The sequence below is a fragment of the Neltuma alba genome, unplaced genomic scaffold, assembly GCF_004799145.2.
Source record: "Neltuma alba isolate B1F8T4 unplaced genomic scaffold, ASM479914v2 tig00012763_pilon, whole genome shotgun sequence".
NCBI lineage: Eukaryota > Viridiplantae > Streptophyta > Magnoliopsida > Fabales > Fabaceae > Neltuma > Neltuma alba.
The window spans coordinates 504,202-520,895 of record NW_021637174.1 but is presented as its reverse complement, the minus strand read 5'-3'; the positions used below and the strand labels follow the sequence as shown (position 1 = coordinate 520,895).

At 34.9% G+C, this 16,694-nt stretch overlaps 3 protein-coding genes across 4 annotated transcripts; all 3 read right to left on the bottom strand.

The window, feature by feature from the left end:
• Positions 1 to 636: 636 nt before the first annotated feature.
• On the bottom strand, positions 637 to 3,788 carry LOC114730808 (protein YIPF6 homolog). The gene is made up of 3 exons (XM_028917924.1): positions 3,144 to 3,788; positions 1,447 to 1,521; positions 637 to 1,180 (listed from the first exon to the last, which is right to left on the bottom strand). Exons 1-3 carry the CDS (start codon positions 3,654 to 3,656, stop codon positions 920 to 922), a joined length of 849 nt encoding a protein of 282 aa, XP_028773757.1. The 5' UTR covers positions 3,657 to 3,788; the 3' UTR covers positions 637 to 919.
• Positions 3,789 to 5,128: 1,340 nt separating this feature from the next.
• Positions 5,129 to 10,059, bottom strand: LOC114730792 (mitochondrial outer membrane protein porin 6). Of its 2 annotated transcripts, none has more exons than XM_028917903.1 (7): positions 9,957 to 10,059; positions 8,776 to 8,851; positions 8,606 to 8,673; positions 7,516 to 7,626; positions 7,305 to 7,391; positions 6,279 to 6,487; positions 5,129 to 5,807 (listed from the first exon to the last, which is right to left on the bottom strand). In XM_028917903.1, the coding sequence occupies exons 2-7, from the start codon at positions 8,822 to 8,824 to the stop codon at positions 5,498 to 5,500; spliced, it is 834 nt and encodes a 277-aa protein (XP_028773736.1). In that variant the 5' UTR covers positions 8,825 to 8,851; positions 9,957 to 10,059; the 3' UTR covers positions 5,129 to 5,497. The 2 variants fall into 2 exon arrangements, with proteins under 2 accessions (XP_028773736.1, XP_028773737.1); XM_028917904.1 differs by having other exon boundaries at positions 8,776 to 8,852; positions 9,684 to 10,052.
• A 1,556-nt stretch (positions 10,060 to 11,615) lies between these two features.
• Positions 11,616 to 13,000, bottom strand: LOC114730791 (beta-1,3-galactosyltransferase pvg3). Its single transcript, XM_028917902.1, has one exon. The coding sequence runs from the start codon at positions 12,781 to 12,783 to the stop codon at positions 11,809 to 11,811; it is 975 nt and encodes a 324-aa protein (XP_028773735.1). The 5' UTR covers positions 12,784 to 13,000; the 3' UTR covers positions 11,616 to 11,808.
• Positions 13,001 to 16,694: the final 3,694 nt, after the last annotated feature.

Below are 16,694 nucleotides of genomic sequence, written 5' to 3'. Positions count from 1 at the left end.
AGAATAGATCTCAACGATAATATGATTTTAACACCTCTCAATTCTTTTTTTATAAACATATTTAATCTTATATTTTATAAATATATACACATATTAATTATATTATTTTATATATTATTAATTATGTTAATAAAAAATATATTATTAACAATTTTATTCCTTCAAATTTAAATATATCATAAAATTTATTCTTTATGTAATTATCATATTAACTTATGTCCTTTTTAATAATCTGTACATATAAAAAGTGCTTCTGATAACAATTATCCAAACATTCTCACTTCTAAGAATCACTTTTTCGCAAAATCTATTCTTTACAAAATCTATTCTCTCAAAAATCTATTCTCCAAAAACTATTCTCCAAACCATGGTTTGGTTTCATCTAAACACCCTTTTAGGAGTTAGATTTACAAACATAAGTTTCGGGCGCAAGACATATGGTGTTATTTGTTGAATAATTTTACCAATAGTTAGTTATATGAACTGAACTGATTTATTTAAGCAATTAGTTTTAAATTGATTATCAAAACCGAACAGGTCGAGCTCTTGTTAATCTTAATTTCCTCCCACTCTTAATACATTTAATTTTGAAAATAAATTAAGATATAGTGTCCATGAAAACTTAACACCGATTGATGGTGTGGTCTGACCCAATCCGAATCAGTTCTGTCTAATTTGGCTTCCATGAACTTGGTATATACAAATACGCATTGTTTTTATCCCATCACATACCTTCCCGGTTCCAAGCAATATTTTACAAGTCTGTCTCAAAAAATATGAAACAAAAACTTCAGAAAAGTGGGGGTAACAAATTGAAGAAAATGTCAAAAATTCGTTGATCACTACACAAAGAATTCCTATATAGGGTCATATACCAGTTGCATATGGCAGCCAGTAATCATCAGAGGCATTGAGGCGTTTAATCAATGGCAATGATGAGGAAACCAACAGATACATACATGAGAAAAACTGGGTACAGAGCAAGGGCTTTTCTCCTTGGATTGACTGCGGTACTCATGAAAGGATATGCAGCCCAAGAGCTCCATGCCAGCGTCACAGATACCACAACCACTTTCAGTATGACATTGTCCTTCAACATACAGATTAACGCCCCAACGTCCAGAGGGAACAAACAGTAACCCAGAAGACTAATGCTCTGGAAGAAAATAATATGTCCGCCCTGGAATTCAAAAGTAAAAGGATGAAAAGACAACCGACAACTATTTGCACTCAACGAATTATAGATGGGTAAACTGTCACAGCAGCTCCCAATTTTTGTTTATAACCCATACTGCAATTTCTTTGTACAATTTTATCCCCTCGATAGATTAAAAGATACGTTTACTAAACAACATCACAGAGAAATATGAAGTTGATTAAATAAAAGCTGAGACTCAAAATATGACAAGATGTGAGAGAGATGGGGAGGGAGGGAGGGGCTATTACCAGAAGCAATACATTCAGTGTCAAAATTACAGCACCAGCAGCGAGTAAAGCAAAAGCAACAGCGAATACTTCAGACTGAGACACAATCAGAAGCAACTGTTAGCAGGGATTTACTAAACCCAGTAGAATAAACCGTCAGCTAGCATACAAAACATAATACAGAAAGAAGACAGAGCAGGGTGATACAAAAACTGAACAAAGTACCAGGGTATGAACCCCTAAACTTGATAAGAGCTATAAAGAGACTCAAAGGCATGCGAGAGTTAAAATAGTGCATCTTCAATCAGATTCGTACAATAGCAGATATATGGGCAACGGCAGTGGCTTAGAAAAGGAATACCCCATGACATGTAAATCAATTGGAGTTATAAGATAAGGTTAGCAAAGCTTATAATTGCTCAGTTTCTCTATGTAGAAAAGAAATATGTTCTAATCAGCTGATACTTATCCTTCCTTCCTTCGAATTTCCAGAATTATTAAGGGAGTTAAATGTTGCAAGGTGTGCGATAAGATATGCATGTCATTTTAACGCATATGATCATGTTTTCATTGTATAGGACAAATACTGAAGGGAATACATGCCACATTCTAAAAATTATTGTGCATAGATATAGCATGCACACGTACATAGGCAAAACATGTAAAAATTGAAAATTGCTAAGGAAAGATATTCTAAATCAACTCTTTTTGATGAGTTCTAAGCAAATAAAATGCAAAGAATGGGTTCAGCATCTACCATCAAATCAACAATAAACTATGAATTTCCAAAATCCCTATAAGAATAGGAGTTATAATCAGCAAAAACAGAAAAAAGACGGTACAAAATATCATTAAAAGGAGATTAGATTTTCATGGAAAAATGCAAGCCTCTCTACCTCCAAAAATCACACTCAACATCTTGAGAGGTCATGTTGTAGCCAAGTTATCAGAATGACAACCAAGCAAAAACAAGTTGAGGGTGCAAACTTTGTAGGAAAATATATCACTTCTAAATCCTAACAAATTCATCAGATGTCAAGAGGCATAAACCATCACATTCCTGCAAGACAAAAGTTAGGTGACTAGAGAAGCAACTTCCAACAAACTCCTACAACTGTAGTTCATGGAATAACAAATTTGGCAATTCAGAAAATATATTCTATTTCTTCTCCACCAAAAGTACAATTCTATCAAATTGAGAAGTGCAAATACACAATCCATTCCTAACCCAAATTCTAACAGAGATACTAGTGAAGTAATTAAACTGATTTGTCTTTTTTTTTTTTTTTTGGGGTATCATCGCATTTCCGTACTGAACAGGTTTAAATTCATCCTCCAGGATTTGGTAATTCGATAGGTACAGGAAAACAAATGACAAAAGATGAAAATCGCTTATCTTAAAGATTAGGGAAGAAAATGGGCCTCGAAGCAGAGTGCCAAACATGATCAGAGAAAATCAAGAAGCCAAACAATCAGAGGTTACAACTCAAATAAACACTTAAAAAATTCTAGCATGGACTTCATATTTATAGTCAAACTAAGCCCTACAGTTCATACATCAGGTCAAGAATCTATATCAACCAAGTTTCCAGATATAATGAACAGTCATCTTTGCAAAAATGAAATGGCTCAAAAATCTAATTGTTATAGCAAAAGATCTCAATTTTAGAAAGAAAATCACAGAAGAGGTGAACAATTGATCCGCTGTGCTCGCTTACTTTCTTGACAGAAGCAGACCATGATAGAGCAAGACCTAGAAACACGATAAAGAAGAAAGGTCCCCATAGATCCCAATCCCTCAAAGCCTTCCCAGGGTCTTCACGGAAGGGGTTGGGAAATACAACCAGCTTCAGATTACTAACAATCCTCGAAAAATCCCTCTTGACGGTCTCCCAGACCGGCTCTGTAAGGGTATTAGGAGTGGAGCCGAACCCATCGGTAGCGATGCTCGGACGGCCATTAGATGATGAGGTTAAAACCACAGGGGCAGCTGGCACAGGCAGGGACTTCTGATTCGAGGATTGTTGTGGAAGTTGAGGCGGTGGTGGTGGAAGATTAGAAGGAATGAAGGGGGAAGAAGATACGGGAATTGAAGCTCGAGGAGGACTGGGTGGTCTGGCGGGAAGAACCGTGGGGGGACTTGATTGGACGCTGGCGTGAATAAGATTCTCGATCTCGTCAATGTCGGACTGGGACGAGGGGTGAAGGGGTATTGTATCGCTGTTCGACATTTTTGGCTCCGAAGAAAGAGGGATTTACGGGGATCTAAGGAGTGAAGTGAAGAGAGATCTGGCGTGAGAGAGAGAGAGAGATCAGAGAGAGCTGGCTTTGCTATTTTGGATCGAAGAGGGATACGATCTGGCAGACCGGCACTAGCAAGATGATCGGTTAATCGGTCACGGTCCTTTTCATCGGGTCGGGTTTAGATCCGCATCTTTCACTCCTTGATGAGATGGAAAATAGCCTTTACTTGACTTCAACAAGACGCGTTCGGGGGAAAGATGAATCTCAAAGTACGAAAAATAAGAGCTGAAATGGCCTGTGATTTCATTAAAAGATTATTTTAACGAAATTACCTGTAAAATAACTTGTGGAAGAATGATGGGTAAAGATTTATAAATTGTATTAATGAGATTAATAGCTCTAGCAATTGAAAGTTTAAGGCCATTGAGAAAAACACAATTTGATCTTATACATTTTTTTGGTCAAAATGATCTTATACATTTTTTTTTTGCCAACGATCTTATGCATATTAAGAAGCTGTTCTTCTTCGTGAAGTAATGACAAATTTAAATTCAAATTATTGATACAAAAACAAGCAATACTAATGTTGAGAAACATCAATATAAAATTTTCAAGATCTTTATCACCATGTTATGTGAAGTTTAAGTCCTTACTATTTATTTATTCAATAAGTTAATACAAACTTTAGTTTTTCAAATTTGCTTTCATTTTGATTTTAATTCCTCAAGTTTTAGATAACAGATTTTGGCTTCTCAAGTTTCTTTTCATTTATAACATTAATCCTTATAATCCAATAAAAATTTAGATCATTTTGTCTTTTTAGGACTAAAATTTATGATTTGAAAATTGAGAAACCAAAACTAAAATGAGTTAAAATTTGAAAGAGCAAGGATGATATTAATCCTTGTTCAATTTACCATTGCAAGTCTCAAATTATTAGACAAAAACATTGCGGGTTTTCGTACAACTCAACCTCTGGGGCTAGATACAGGACATTGTAAGTTACGATCCTTGATGTAATACTTATGGCTGTCAAATTTAATATTTTCATTAAAAATATTTGTTACATTAAAATTTCAAAAACGGGAAAATCATCATCAGCATACGAAGCACAAAAAAGATTTTACTATTATTTTCTTACAACTTCTAAGAGTTTATGCAGTTGAAAATTAATTTCTCTGCGCATTGCATATAAGACCCTTTTTTGCGTAATTTGATGTGCTAAAAAAAATGAATGCCTGACATTGGATGAATAAAAACAAGTATTTTGGATTTTAATATTCAGAAAACCATCTCTATCTAGATTCTCCTAAAAAATATATGAATTATAAATTATAAATTAATACCAACTAGAAGTTAAGCCCTCTATTAATGCAATAGGATTAATTAAAAATTATAACGGTGCAGACATAAGGATTGGTTTAAATTAGGGCATAATGTTCATCAATAATACATAAAATTAAAAAGGCCCACATGTAATATTAATAATTTGCACCTTACTTCTTAGGCATCCACGTTTAGCCCAAAAACGGTCACCATACATTAATTTATTAACTCTTGATGATAAAAATCATATGCGAGACAATTTATTTGGCAGCATTGAAAATCAGCCTAAAAAAATGTTACCATTACAAAAATATTTCAAAACTGGGTTTTCCTTTTCCCTTAATGCTTTCAAAGATTTCACAAATGTTGCTAGTTCCTTTGGTTTCCCTTTATGCTATATGATTGGGCTTGAAATAAACCCATAACCCACCATGGGTTCCGGAAATAATGTAAGGTGATGAGAGGAATAAATAAGTTGCCAGAGTGGAAATGACAAGCCATGCTAGGGCTTGAGAGCAAGAGCGAGGCCGAATTTGGTGGATGAACTCGAGACCTTTGTATAGTCACATTCAGCAGAAAATGTTATGAGCGAGTTAGGCCTCCACGCTCTTTGGCATTGGAATGCAGCCTTGCCATCATTAGTGAATCGAGTCTTTACCAGGGTTCCAGGGCTTATTGTCTGTGAGGTTCCAATGGCAAATCCATTCTCAAAGGAGGAAAATCTATGAGTCAACTCTGCAGCAACAGTGAATCCATCTGGTCGGTCCACATAATGAATGTAAGACGTCTTCAGGGCCTGTCCTTTATCAACCCTGCATTGACAAATAGTGAGTCACGTCATTTTATTTTGTTTAAAATGCCAGGCAAATAAATATAAAAAAAAAAAAAATTTAGTCAGTTGATATATCCTCCATTATGACTAGTATAAACCGGTGTTCATGTCATGAATGCTTATATCTTGTACACAGATGGGATTTGCTATTCACAACTTTTGAGTTCCCGAATTCACCAATAATAACTAATAACTATAACTTTCTTTTTTTTATAAAACATTTTCCGAATCACAATTCTTGCACTGAAAATATAAAATATATCTTAGAGAAGGGCATTCGATTCACAAATTGAGCATTAAGCCCAACCAACAACAGTGCTGACCAAATGACCTAAATGTCTACTTATTCACACACATAATTCTTTGGCACAAATTATTGAGACTTGAAAATGCTAACATAAAATACTGGAAGAATAATATTAAACCAACAAATATGGTACATAACACTTACAAAATAAGTGATGCAGAGTAATCTGGTTTGTTGATAGTTATCCCAGCATTATATTTCGTAAATGATGCAGATGCTGTACTAAATCCAACTTCAGCACCCACATAGAGATCCTTAGAACCAATAGCTGCTGAAAGCTCCAAATGAGGGGAAGGATTCAAGCCAATACTAGAATCGAAGACAGCATGAGGATGTAGATACTGGACATCCAGCTGAAGTGATATTCACAGGGTCAGAGTATGAACGTCCAAATAACAATGGCTTCAATGTTCTCAAATCATTCCAAGATGATTTTTTCACATAAATATATATCACACAGAACAATCTCCCAACAAATATTCTCTCCACCCAAAAAAGAAAGAAAAATGCATTCTCATGCGTTCCTAGTTTCCAAAGTTAGTCCCGTTTTAAATTTTTACCTGTAACTGAAGATTAAAGCATCGGCTTGTTACCCCATGGTTTAGAATTGCCAATAGTTAGTATCTAATCATTCTTTTATTTTTCCTTCTTTTGATTAGGGTCTAGGTGAAGGTAAATTTTTCTAACATATTCGAGGCAGATTCCCGAATCAAAATCATCAGGCACTATCCAGTATCATTCTACTAATGAAATGTTCAAAACATCAATTTTATCTCAATAAGCAAGTGAACTTTAGAATTTTTATTCTTCTGTTTGTCATAAAAAACCAGCTTCAAAGTTTACTCATCTAAAATTTACACAGTAGTTACAACATCTCAAACAGTTATCATGTATACCATGCCAAGCACATATTTTTTTAGCATACACTCATTTTATTCAGTCCAAAACAAATTATGTCTTACACATTGTGTGATTGATACTCTTGACGGCTATGAAACTGAGTCAGCCTCTGAAGTCATGATAGTGACATTGATAAATTAAAAAACTCCACAAAGATAGAAAACCAAATATAACATTTAATGCATTTGCAAAATGCAAGTGCATGGTTTTAATTTTCTACCATATGCAGACCAGCAAGATCAAAAATAAGAGAAGTTGGATTATACTCACCTTGCCTGACTTGTGATCAGGTATATTGAAGCTCAAGGCCGCTTTTGTGTTAGAGAAGATATCATGGACAGTCACTTTTGTTGATACCTGACAAAATATAATGTTTTCATAATGCAACACAGTAACTGCCAATTACAGTATAGTATCCATAATATATAAATGTAATGAAAAGCAGCATATAAGTTTAAAGGAGATGATCAGAGTTTCTTACACTGGAGTATGTATCAATTTTCACATCAAAATTAGTATTTCCACTCTTGTAAAGGGTATTAATATCACCAACAAAAATTTGGTCCTTCTTGAAACCTGTAGCGGTAAGGCCCTGCAGGATGGAAATTTGAATTTTAAATCAGAAAAACCAGACAGCAGAACAATCAAAAGCCTACAATGGTCAATCATTCTTCTCGATTATCATTCCCATTAGAATATGCAAATCAACCAATGAATTCAAAGCTATATGCTGCCAGATTCATAAAATCATAAAGCACAAGGGAAAAACAAAACAATCTCTGCTGACAGGGCTAGTGTTATGATCCCTCTTATGTTCAATTAACCATAAATTATTGAAATAAAAGAAAAATAGATTCAGAGATTTATAGTTTATTGAATAAATTTTTGTCGCTAAAGTGACAAATGTTCAGTAGCATAATTTAGTTAAATATACAAAATAAATCAACACTTTTCATGTCATCTAACATCAAGCTTATAAAAAGATATTTACGACTTCATCAATTGCACATTATATATAATCTATTCTATCACTCTTCGTTTCTCCTGTGACGCAGCAAGAAATTTAACTGATTTGTAGAAAAACATAATTTATATGGCAAGTGAGAGAGGTGGCTGTGGCATGGGGATAAAGACAAGGATTCTTAGGGGATCAACTGATTGGGGGTAGGGAGATGGATTGGGATGTGAGGGAGAAAGAGAACAAAAGCGCAAGGGAAGGCTTAGGTTTGGCCACATCCACCTTTGCCTTATAGCTATATATCAACCTTCACAGACCTTCTATTTTCTTTTCCTTTCTTTTCTTTCTTTTTTTCTGGGTGGAATGCCTTTAGAGACTTTATTGACAGAAAGACGAAACTCAACCTGAGAAGAAGAGAACACAAATATTTATGTGAAACAGCAGCTCTCCAGCTTATCATTTAGTAGGGGATGTTCAATTATTTTATAAGAACCAATCATGGGATAGTGAAACCAAGAAGTTTTAACACCACTTAAACAACAGGTGTAAATTGAAAATGAAGATTAAAATAATATATAATAAATAAAACAGCAAAACACGTGATAAGTTATACCAATCCAGAAGAGCTTGGAATTGACAGGCTAAACTTTTGATTAAAATTGTAGTCCTTGTACAAGATATCTGCGAAAGAATGAGACTCATGTGTGGGTATAACATGAAGAGCATTGTTTAACAAAATAAGATGCAAAAAGGGGCACAACAAGGTCTCAAACACATGCTTACCTCTTTCCCTTTTCCCAATATCAGCAAATGGTGCCGGACCATTGGCCATAATTAGTCAGAATGAAGTATACTGCACCTGGGATGCCACAATTATTATATAATTTACATTTCCAATTAAAAATAAATACTAATAAAGCTACAGAATGAGATAAAGGAAAAAAGTAAAATCATAATATTACCATGCATAGATATGTACACAAATATCAGTGTCATAATGATCTCTTTCCAACAAGCACCGATGGACCTACAAGCCACTAGATTTTCCTATCTCTTTAAAAAAAAAAAGGGGGGGGGGAAGAAGAAGGAGAAGAAAGAAAGATGTCAACAAATAAAGGGAGATCTACGTGTGACAAGTACTTGAAGCCCAAGGGCTTGTAAGCTCCATAAGCTACGGATATGTACATAATACAATATGAAATTGTGTCAGTGTTCTGTAGAATAATTTTTCAAACAAATAACAGATGTGATAAAGCCACATTTACAAGCACGAGTTGCTTTCAGGTGCATTATGATCAGTGAACTTATTCAGGAAATATAAAGTAAGCTTTGAGCAACAACAATGAATAAATATGAAGTTAAAACTATTAAACTTTTTTACTTATAGCATAGAAAAAACATCCATGGGCCATAGCCCTCCATGCTATCCCAACATTCACCAAACATAAGCAAAGGCAGAAACATAAAAATCTCAAAGCCACAAACGCTCCTACTATTCTGGTTTTTTCCCTGACGAAAAAACGTAAGGCACTCTAATTCCTCAGCTGCTTAACCAAATTCCCGAATGGAAATGCCTACCCGTAAGTTTCTATACAAGCAATCAATACCAAGATAAAGAAACCGGCTCAAACGAAATAGTTCGGAATAAGCAAAGGCAGAAACATATAAATCTCGAAGCCACAAATACTCCTATTCTGATTTCTTCCATAACGTAAAATGAAGGCACTCTAATGCCTCAGCTGCTCGACCAAATTCCCAAATGAAAATGCCAATCCGTAAATCTCCGTAGAAGCAACCACATTCAAACCCAAGAGAAATAAGCTCAAATAAATAACGTTTAAGGGGGCAGGGGATGGGAAACCCAAATAGAAAGAAGTCTCATAGCTATGATGAGAAGCCTGGTGATCGGTTTCATTCATTCTCCGAAGCTTCCAAAGAAGGAGATGAAGAGAAATGACTCTTACAGCTGAAGGGATAGTGAGCGGAGAGGGAGCGCCGCCGTCAAACCCTGGTTGCAGCTTCCAACTACCGCCGCCTTAGGTCCAAGCCGTCGTCTGGTCACTAGTGCGTGTGTATGGCACAGCTGGCTGCGGAGTCTGTGGACTGTGGAGGCAGCTTGATGCTCAACCAAAAAGGAGAGGCGCAGGTCAAAAGAGCGGACCCCGAAGCCGCACCACTGTGGCAGCGTGATGAGTGGATGATTGTGTCACACGAGGTGACTAGGCTTAATCACGGACCAATGACAAGTTTTGCTTTTGTTCAAGATGATTTTTTTTTTTTTTTGCCAGCTTGTTCAAAATAAAGAAGTTGAAAGATTACATGAAAACAAAAGGCAGCAAAAAAGTGTATAATTATTCCCAGCCTTTTTCTAAAATAAAAACAAAAAGGGTTTTTATTTAATCCCTTTATTTTTGCCAACATATTTGATCCAATTATTAAACATAGACATACATATAACCATGTGAACTATAAACAATATGAGCAAAAAGTTTAACTGTAAAATTAAATGATAACGAATGTGAAGCTATTTTCGCTAAAACTAATTTTGGACTAACAAGGGATTTTTTAAAAATTTCTAAATCAGTTGTATATGTTTTTACATAAGGAAAAGCTGCATAATTTAGCTATTGCTTGAAAAATTCAACAATAACGCCATGTCGTAAAAATTTTCTAACCGTAGGTATGAAAATAGGCATCCAAGTGATCAACACTAATAAGCCCCTATTTGAGATTGTGGTAGAAGCTTTCAAAAACAACTTTTTAATCATAATTTATAAAATATAAAGTAAGTATGTAAAAAAATTTGTTTAAATTTACATAAAAATACTTATAAATACTTAAGATAAGCAGATACAAATAAATCCTAAAACAATACTATCTGAGAATGACATTAAGCATGGAGGTTCATTATATTAAGATAGCCCTTTCAAAGGTTTATTGTGTCTTCAAAAGCATTCTTACACGTATCCATCCGATTATCGAAAATGTAGGTCAATTAATTAATTAGTTCTTTGACTTTAGTTGTCTTGTTGATCATGTTTTATATTTTTCTCTAACTATATTATTCTTAGTGCTTCTTCTATTTCTTTCCTATTGTAATGAAATTTAAATCTTTTATTAATATATATATTAAGATAACATAATGATTTAAAAATGAACAAATACCATTACGCTATAAAAGCAATCAATCAATGAACTCAAAGTAGCCAATAAAGTAATTTTTTTAATCATAAATATAAGAATTAGTTAAAAAATTTTGTTTTGACCATGAATGCAAAACCTCAATTTGATTAGACTCTCAAATTTATAATTTTTCTTCAAATTATCTTATTAATTCCATATGTTAGAAGTTTTACTAATCACAGTAGTTTCTAATACAAATGATTAAATTGTATTTGAAAATAAACACATGTTTTTTACAAATAAGTAATTTAATTAATTTTTTAATATATATACTGATTATTTAGCCCAAGAGTTGGAAGTATAATTCTAGTGATCTTATACAACAGGCATAAATGTGAGATATAAGCTCGAAATCAGGCCACTAAACCTCTCCTTCTTTCGTCTATCCCCACTTTAACGAGCGCAGTATAAAATCCTTATATGGGAGTGCCTGTTGGGATCAATACACCCTCCCCTGCGTTCATAATTTCATGTCTTTATCATCCCTGACCCTTTTCTGATATGGTTCAGCACAGAAGCAGAGATTACAGACCATAGATACAGTCAACCTTTTTTATTTTATGTTTTCTGTAAAAATAAACAAATCAACAAAATGGTCAAAATTAACGAAACTCTGCTAGAAAATTAATCAGCCTAAGGTATATGATACAACTTTGAAGGCTTCATACTATCTGTAACATTGAAGTACTTGAGCGTTTTGATCCACTTCTCCTGATTCTTCAGCAAATGGACGGCGATTGTGTCCGGCCACAGCTCGTGGGTGCAGGTCGTCGGCGGCTCCGGATAATTGTACATCGACCACTTCCCATTGAACCTGTTCTTCCCTCGCCGTCCCTCCCTCATCCACTCTCCGAACACCTTATCCTCCGGCCCCTCGAAATGCTTCCTCGGAATATCCGACTCCCTTATCCACTCCGCTATGTCCCACGACACCAGATATCCCATCCCCGACATGTAATGCACGAACGGGTCCATGCTCCGGCAAGGAATCACATACCCGTAGTACAGATCTTCCCTCGGCAACGGTTTCAGAGATTCCACCAAGTTTGGGAGTCTCAAGTACGTGTCGTCGTCGGCTTTCATGACATAGTGGTACGGAGGGTATGGTCGGTCGGTGTCGTTGAAGAGCTCAGGGAGACTCGAGAAGTACGTTAGCGTTTTGCCTTTGTTCATATTTTCTGGGCAGTTGAGGATTATGATGTCGTCGTGTCGCATGATTTCTAAAGCTACCAGAGTTTTCTGGTCTTCTTTTGTCAGGTTGCAGAAGACAAACCTGACATCAATTTTCGCGCCTTCCACAGATTGTATGCCGTAGACTAGACGGAGGAAATGCCGCTTGAGGTACTGGTCGGGAAGCGTGAGGATACCGATGAGAATTCGAATGTCATCGCCGCCGTCGGAAGAGGAAGAAGCAGAAACGGCAGTAAGAGACTCGGAGGAGGAAGAAGAAGAAGAATTATTCGCTGCATCACAGCCACGAGTGAATCTTAACAGGCCATCGAATCGAGCTTCATTAATGGAGGCATAGATACAGAGGGAGATGATGAAGAAGAAGCAGAGGATGATGAAGCGCCCTTTTTCTGACTTGGAAGGCTTCATAATGCTCATGAGAAGAAGTTGGAGATCGATCGAACCGCAAAAGATACGATTCTTTTGATTTAATTTGAGCACAGCAAGATCGAAGTTTGTGCTGCTCTGAGATGCGTCTCGTCAAATAACGATACTAATAAATTCCAGAGTATCTTGGGTTCTACGCACGAGATCGTGTTCATTTTCGTGCTTATGGGAGAACCCCTTTTGACTTCTTATAAGATCTGAAACAATTTCTTACAAAGCTATATATGAAACCTTAAAATAGAGCTACGCGGGGCAGCTTCGTGGTAGTAAATAACATATAAAATAAATGGGGTTTGACATAACAGGGGAGTTTTAATTTGAGCTTTGAGAGACGAATTCTGATTTGATTTTGCCCTGATATGAAGAAATTAAACGAAGGAGGGTTTAAAGGTGGTGGAGTAGAACCTAAAAGTGGGGGTGCATGCATATTCATGCGTTGACACGTGGGTGTGTTGGTCAACTTTTCGTAAATTAGGCAAATGTGCATATTGAAGAACAAGTTATATAGAATAAGAGGGTTAAGCATCATTCACGCCAGACTTGACTATGAAGTAACCAGATTAATTGACTTAATAGTTTTCCTGACGGTTCTGCGCTGGGAACTAAAAAGATTACGTTTTCAAAAAGAAGAGACGAGTTTGATTTGTGCAATAAATTATTGTATAAGTCGTGAGGAGCAGTTTTTGTGGGTGGTAACTGGGGTGGCTCTCGTGGAAGGCCGACGTGAGGATCATGAGAAGGCCACTTTTTCAGCCTTAAAAAACGATAATCATCATCAGCTTTTCGTATTCTCTTATGGTTTCTTTTTGAGAGCTTTGACTCTACTCAACTGAAACAGGACGCATCAATTGCAACCCTTTGCTTCTTGCTTAACCAATGTACACAATATATATAATTTGAGTGATAAATTAAGAGAGAATGGGGAAGAAATTTAAACGTAAAAGTGATTTAAAACATCTAACATCTCTCATCACGTATAAAATGATCGATTACTTTCCTTTATATCTTCCTATAGTTGCTTGAACCGCCCTCTGATCTCCTCGGCCAAAACTCACATAACGGGATTCTTCAGTTCTTCATTGGAACCACATCAAAACTGATCATCACATCAAGGGATTCTTCATCAGTTCTTCATCGAAACCATCAAAAGCATCTCAGAGAGATCGGAAGCACAGTGCTCATTCATGTCTTGTGCTTGTGTTAGGCAAGGGAAGTATATTTCTACTCATTAATTAGTTCGTGTTTGCCTTTGTTATCACCTGACAACTTCTATATATACAGTCTTGATTTTCATCCCTTAATTGCAAATTAAATACAGACCCCATCTCACATTATATTTCCTCTTTATTCCCTGAAGGGCTTTAATCATTTGCCACGCTTCTTATGCCAAGTAACCACAAGAAATGTTACAGAATTGCATCAAATTGTTAAGATTTTGATTATTTTGTCGTTATGTTATGGAAGTTGTCACCTTCCCCCCCCCCCCCCCCAATAGATTTCAAAAGATCTTGGCGTTCTAACCACAGCTGCACCGCGCTTTTTGCCCCCGATCGAGTGCCGGTGCGTTTCTATGCTTGTGAGTCAGAGCTAATTTGATCTTCTCCCTCGCTGAAAAATTTGAATTCGACTAAGCTCTACTTACACATACATATGCATGCTGAAATCAATTATAAATCCAAAATCATAGTTACCTCACAAGTTACTAAACCCCTATAATTAAGTACCGAAATCAATTATAAATCCAAAACGTAGTTACTATTTTATTCCTATTTATAAGTCACTTATAAGGGAAAAAAAACTTGTTTCTAAATATAAGTTATTTGTAGGATAACTGATGAACTTTTTCTAATTTTGCTCCTATCAACTTCATAAATGTAGAAAGAGAGAAAGTGGATAGGTGAGAAACATATTTTAAATGCATTTTTTAATGAGGACAAATGTGAAAAAATAATACTCCTCCGGTCCTAATTATAAGACCCAATTGACTTATTTGAGGAGATTAAGGAAGTAAGTTAAGTTGGTTATTTATAATAAATAAGTGTTGTTATTCCTAAAATATCCTTGCTAATTAAGTATATGGCTAAAACTATCATTATTAGAAGGATTATCTTGGAAAAAAATATAAATATAAGAGAGAAAATGGATTGGGTCTTATAATTAGGACCAAATAAAAAGTCAAATTGGGTCTTATAATAAGGACCGGAGGAGTAATTTAAATTTACTGTATTTCTTAGTTTATGGGCTTAGAATACAAGTGACTGATAACTAGAAATAGAGTGGTATTTTATAAGCTAGTATAAATATAAGCCCGAATCAATTTGTAAATCAAAATCCATGATTTTCTTATAAGCTACTACCTCTGATCTTGGCTATAAGAACTATTTAGAGATTCATTTGATTATAAATATAAAATCTTAATCTACTTTATCTCCTATATTTATCTATTTTACCCTCATATAATCTCTATAGTGATTGTAAGAGTTGTTTCAATACATATAATTAACAAGAATATTTAAAAAAAATAGCACATATTTATTATAAATAATTAACTTAACTAATTTTTTTAATATTATCAAAGACTAGAGGTAGTACATGCTTTCGGTTACACTTTCTAATAGTGTGTCCAAACACCTTATTTTTAAATCATTCGTGTTTATAATTCAATTTTGTAAGTTCCGTCTCACCTAACACTTATTAATCTAATACATGAAGCATGCGAAGGCTGCTTATGAAAAACATATATGTTTGATAATCTCATAAATGTTTTTTTTCCTGTTATGCATAAATATCCTCCTATTAAAAGCAATTTTATTTGAGATATTATCATGTACTAAGAAATTTGAACCTTGGTTTGTCATCTCAAAATTGATTTTAATCAAAAGTATTGGTTTGGGGGCAATTGGCAAAGGATGGGCGCTGACTCGCTGAAGGCTGAACAATTCCATTTTTCCTTGACACCGCTAAACGATTCATGTGATAATTAGAGTCATTTTAATGGGCTGCGGCCTTCTCTTATTGGGCTTTTGGAGAGTAAAGTGGGCTTTATCGGACTCTTTCCACCTAACAAGGACGGTTTTGTATTCGCCGCAAATCACCACAGCTCACAAAAACAATATCAGATTGATCTCATCCGTTATCACTGGCCCTGCGGAGGGATTAGCAAAATTTCCCCTTGCCCGTTGCAACAACAAGCATTCTAAACTCATTGAATTTAGATTTTTTATATCTCATTTGAATAGTCTGAATTTGATTCTTTTTTTATTTTCATTCGTTCAAAATAATTATTTTAATATGTATAAAATCTAAAATAAAGATAATTTCTTAATTATCATTATTTCAAAAAAAATAGTTTTTCATTTAAAAATAATTATTAAATATTTTAAATCTGAACAGATTAAATCAGATATAAACGATTCAAATATGATGAGCACTGAAACTAGTTTCCCCTCCATAAAAGCATTTCTTTTTTTAAAATTTTGCCTCCAAGTTTCAATCAATATATATCTCCCCGAAATCGTAAATAATCAATTCACAATTGGCCCGTTCGCTTTTATTATGGTGCTGATCAATTCGAAGCATTGAGAGGAGATTAAGTCCCCGGTCGCTTGATCCTATCACGTAATGGAGATTGGACGCTACCCAAAGACTCAAAACCCAAGAAACCACAAATAATTAAATCCACCTTATAAAGCATACACATGATCAAAATACACACTCACATTTTTGTAGTTGAGTTATTAACAGAATGCTATATTTATATGTTTTTTAATTTTATAAATATCATTTTATCTAACTATTGAATGATGTCTAACATACTATGATTATATCAGATTTTATTAAAAAACAGTTTTTTATTTAATACAATAAAGACATGCACACCAAGATCAAACCCTAAACTAACG

Excerpts from the sequence above, each read along its gene's own strand:
- LOC114730808 (XM_028917924.1), bottom strand. The coding sequence starts at position 3,656 with ATGTCGAACAGCGATACAATACCCCTTCACCCCTCGTCCCAGTCCGAC. Across the intron at positions 1,522-3,143 it reads GGTCTGCTTCTGTCAAGAAA|TCTGAAGTATTCGCTGTTGC; the intron begins GTAAGCGAGCAC and ends ATTGTGTCTCAG. Across the intron at positions 1,181-1,446 it reads CACTGAATGTATTGCTTCTG|GGCGGACATATTATTTTCTT; the intron begins GTAATAGCCCCT and ends TTTGAATTCCAG.
- LOC114730792 (XM_028917903.1), bottom strand. The coding sequence starts at position 8,824 with ATGGCCAATGGTCCGGCACCATTTGCTGATATTGGGAAAAGGGAAAGA. Across the intron at positions 7,392-7,515 it reads AAATTGATACATACTCCAGT|GTATCAACAAAAGTGACTGT; the intron begins GTAAGAAACTCT and ends ATATTTTGTCAG. Across the intron at positions 5,808-6,278 it reads TACTCTGCATCACTTATTTT|GGTTGATAAAGGACAGGCCC; the intron begins GTAAGTGTTATG and ends TTGTCAATGCAG.
- LOC114730791 (XM_028917902.1), bottom strand. The coding sequence starts at position 12,783 with ATGAGCATTATGAAGCCTTCCAAGTCAGAAAAAGGGCGCTTCATCATC.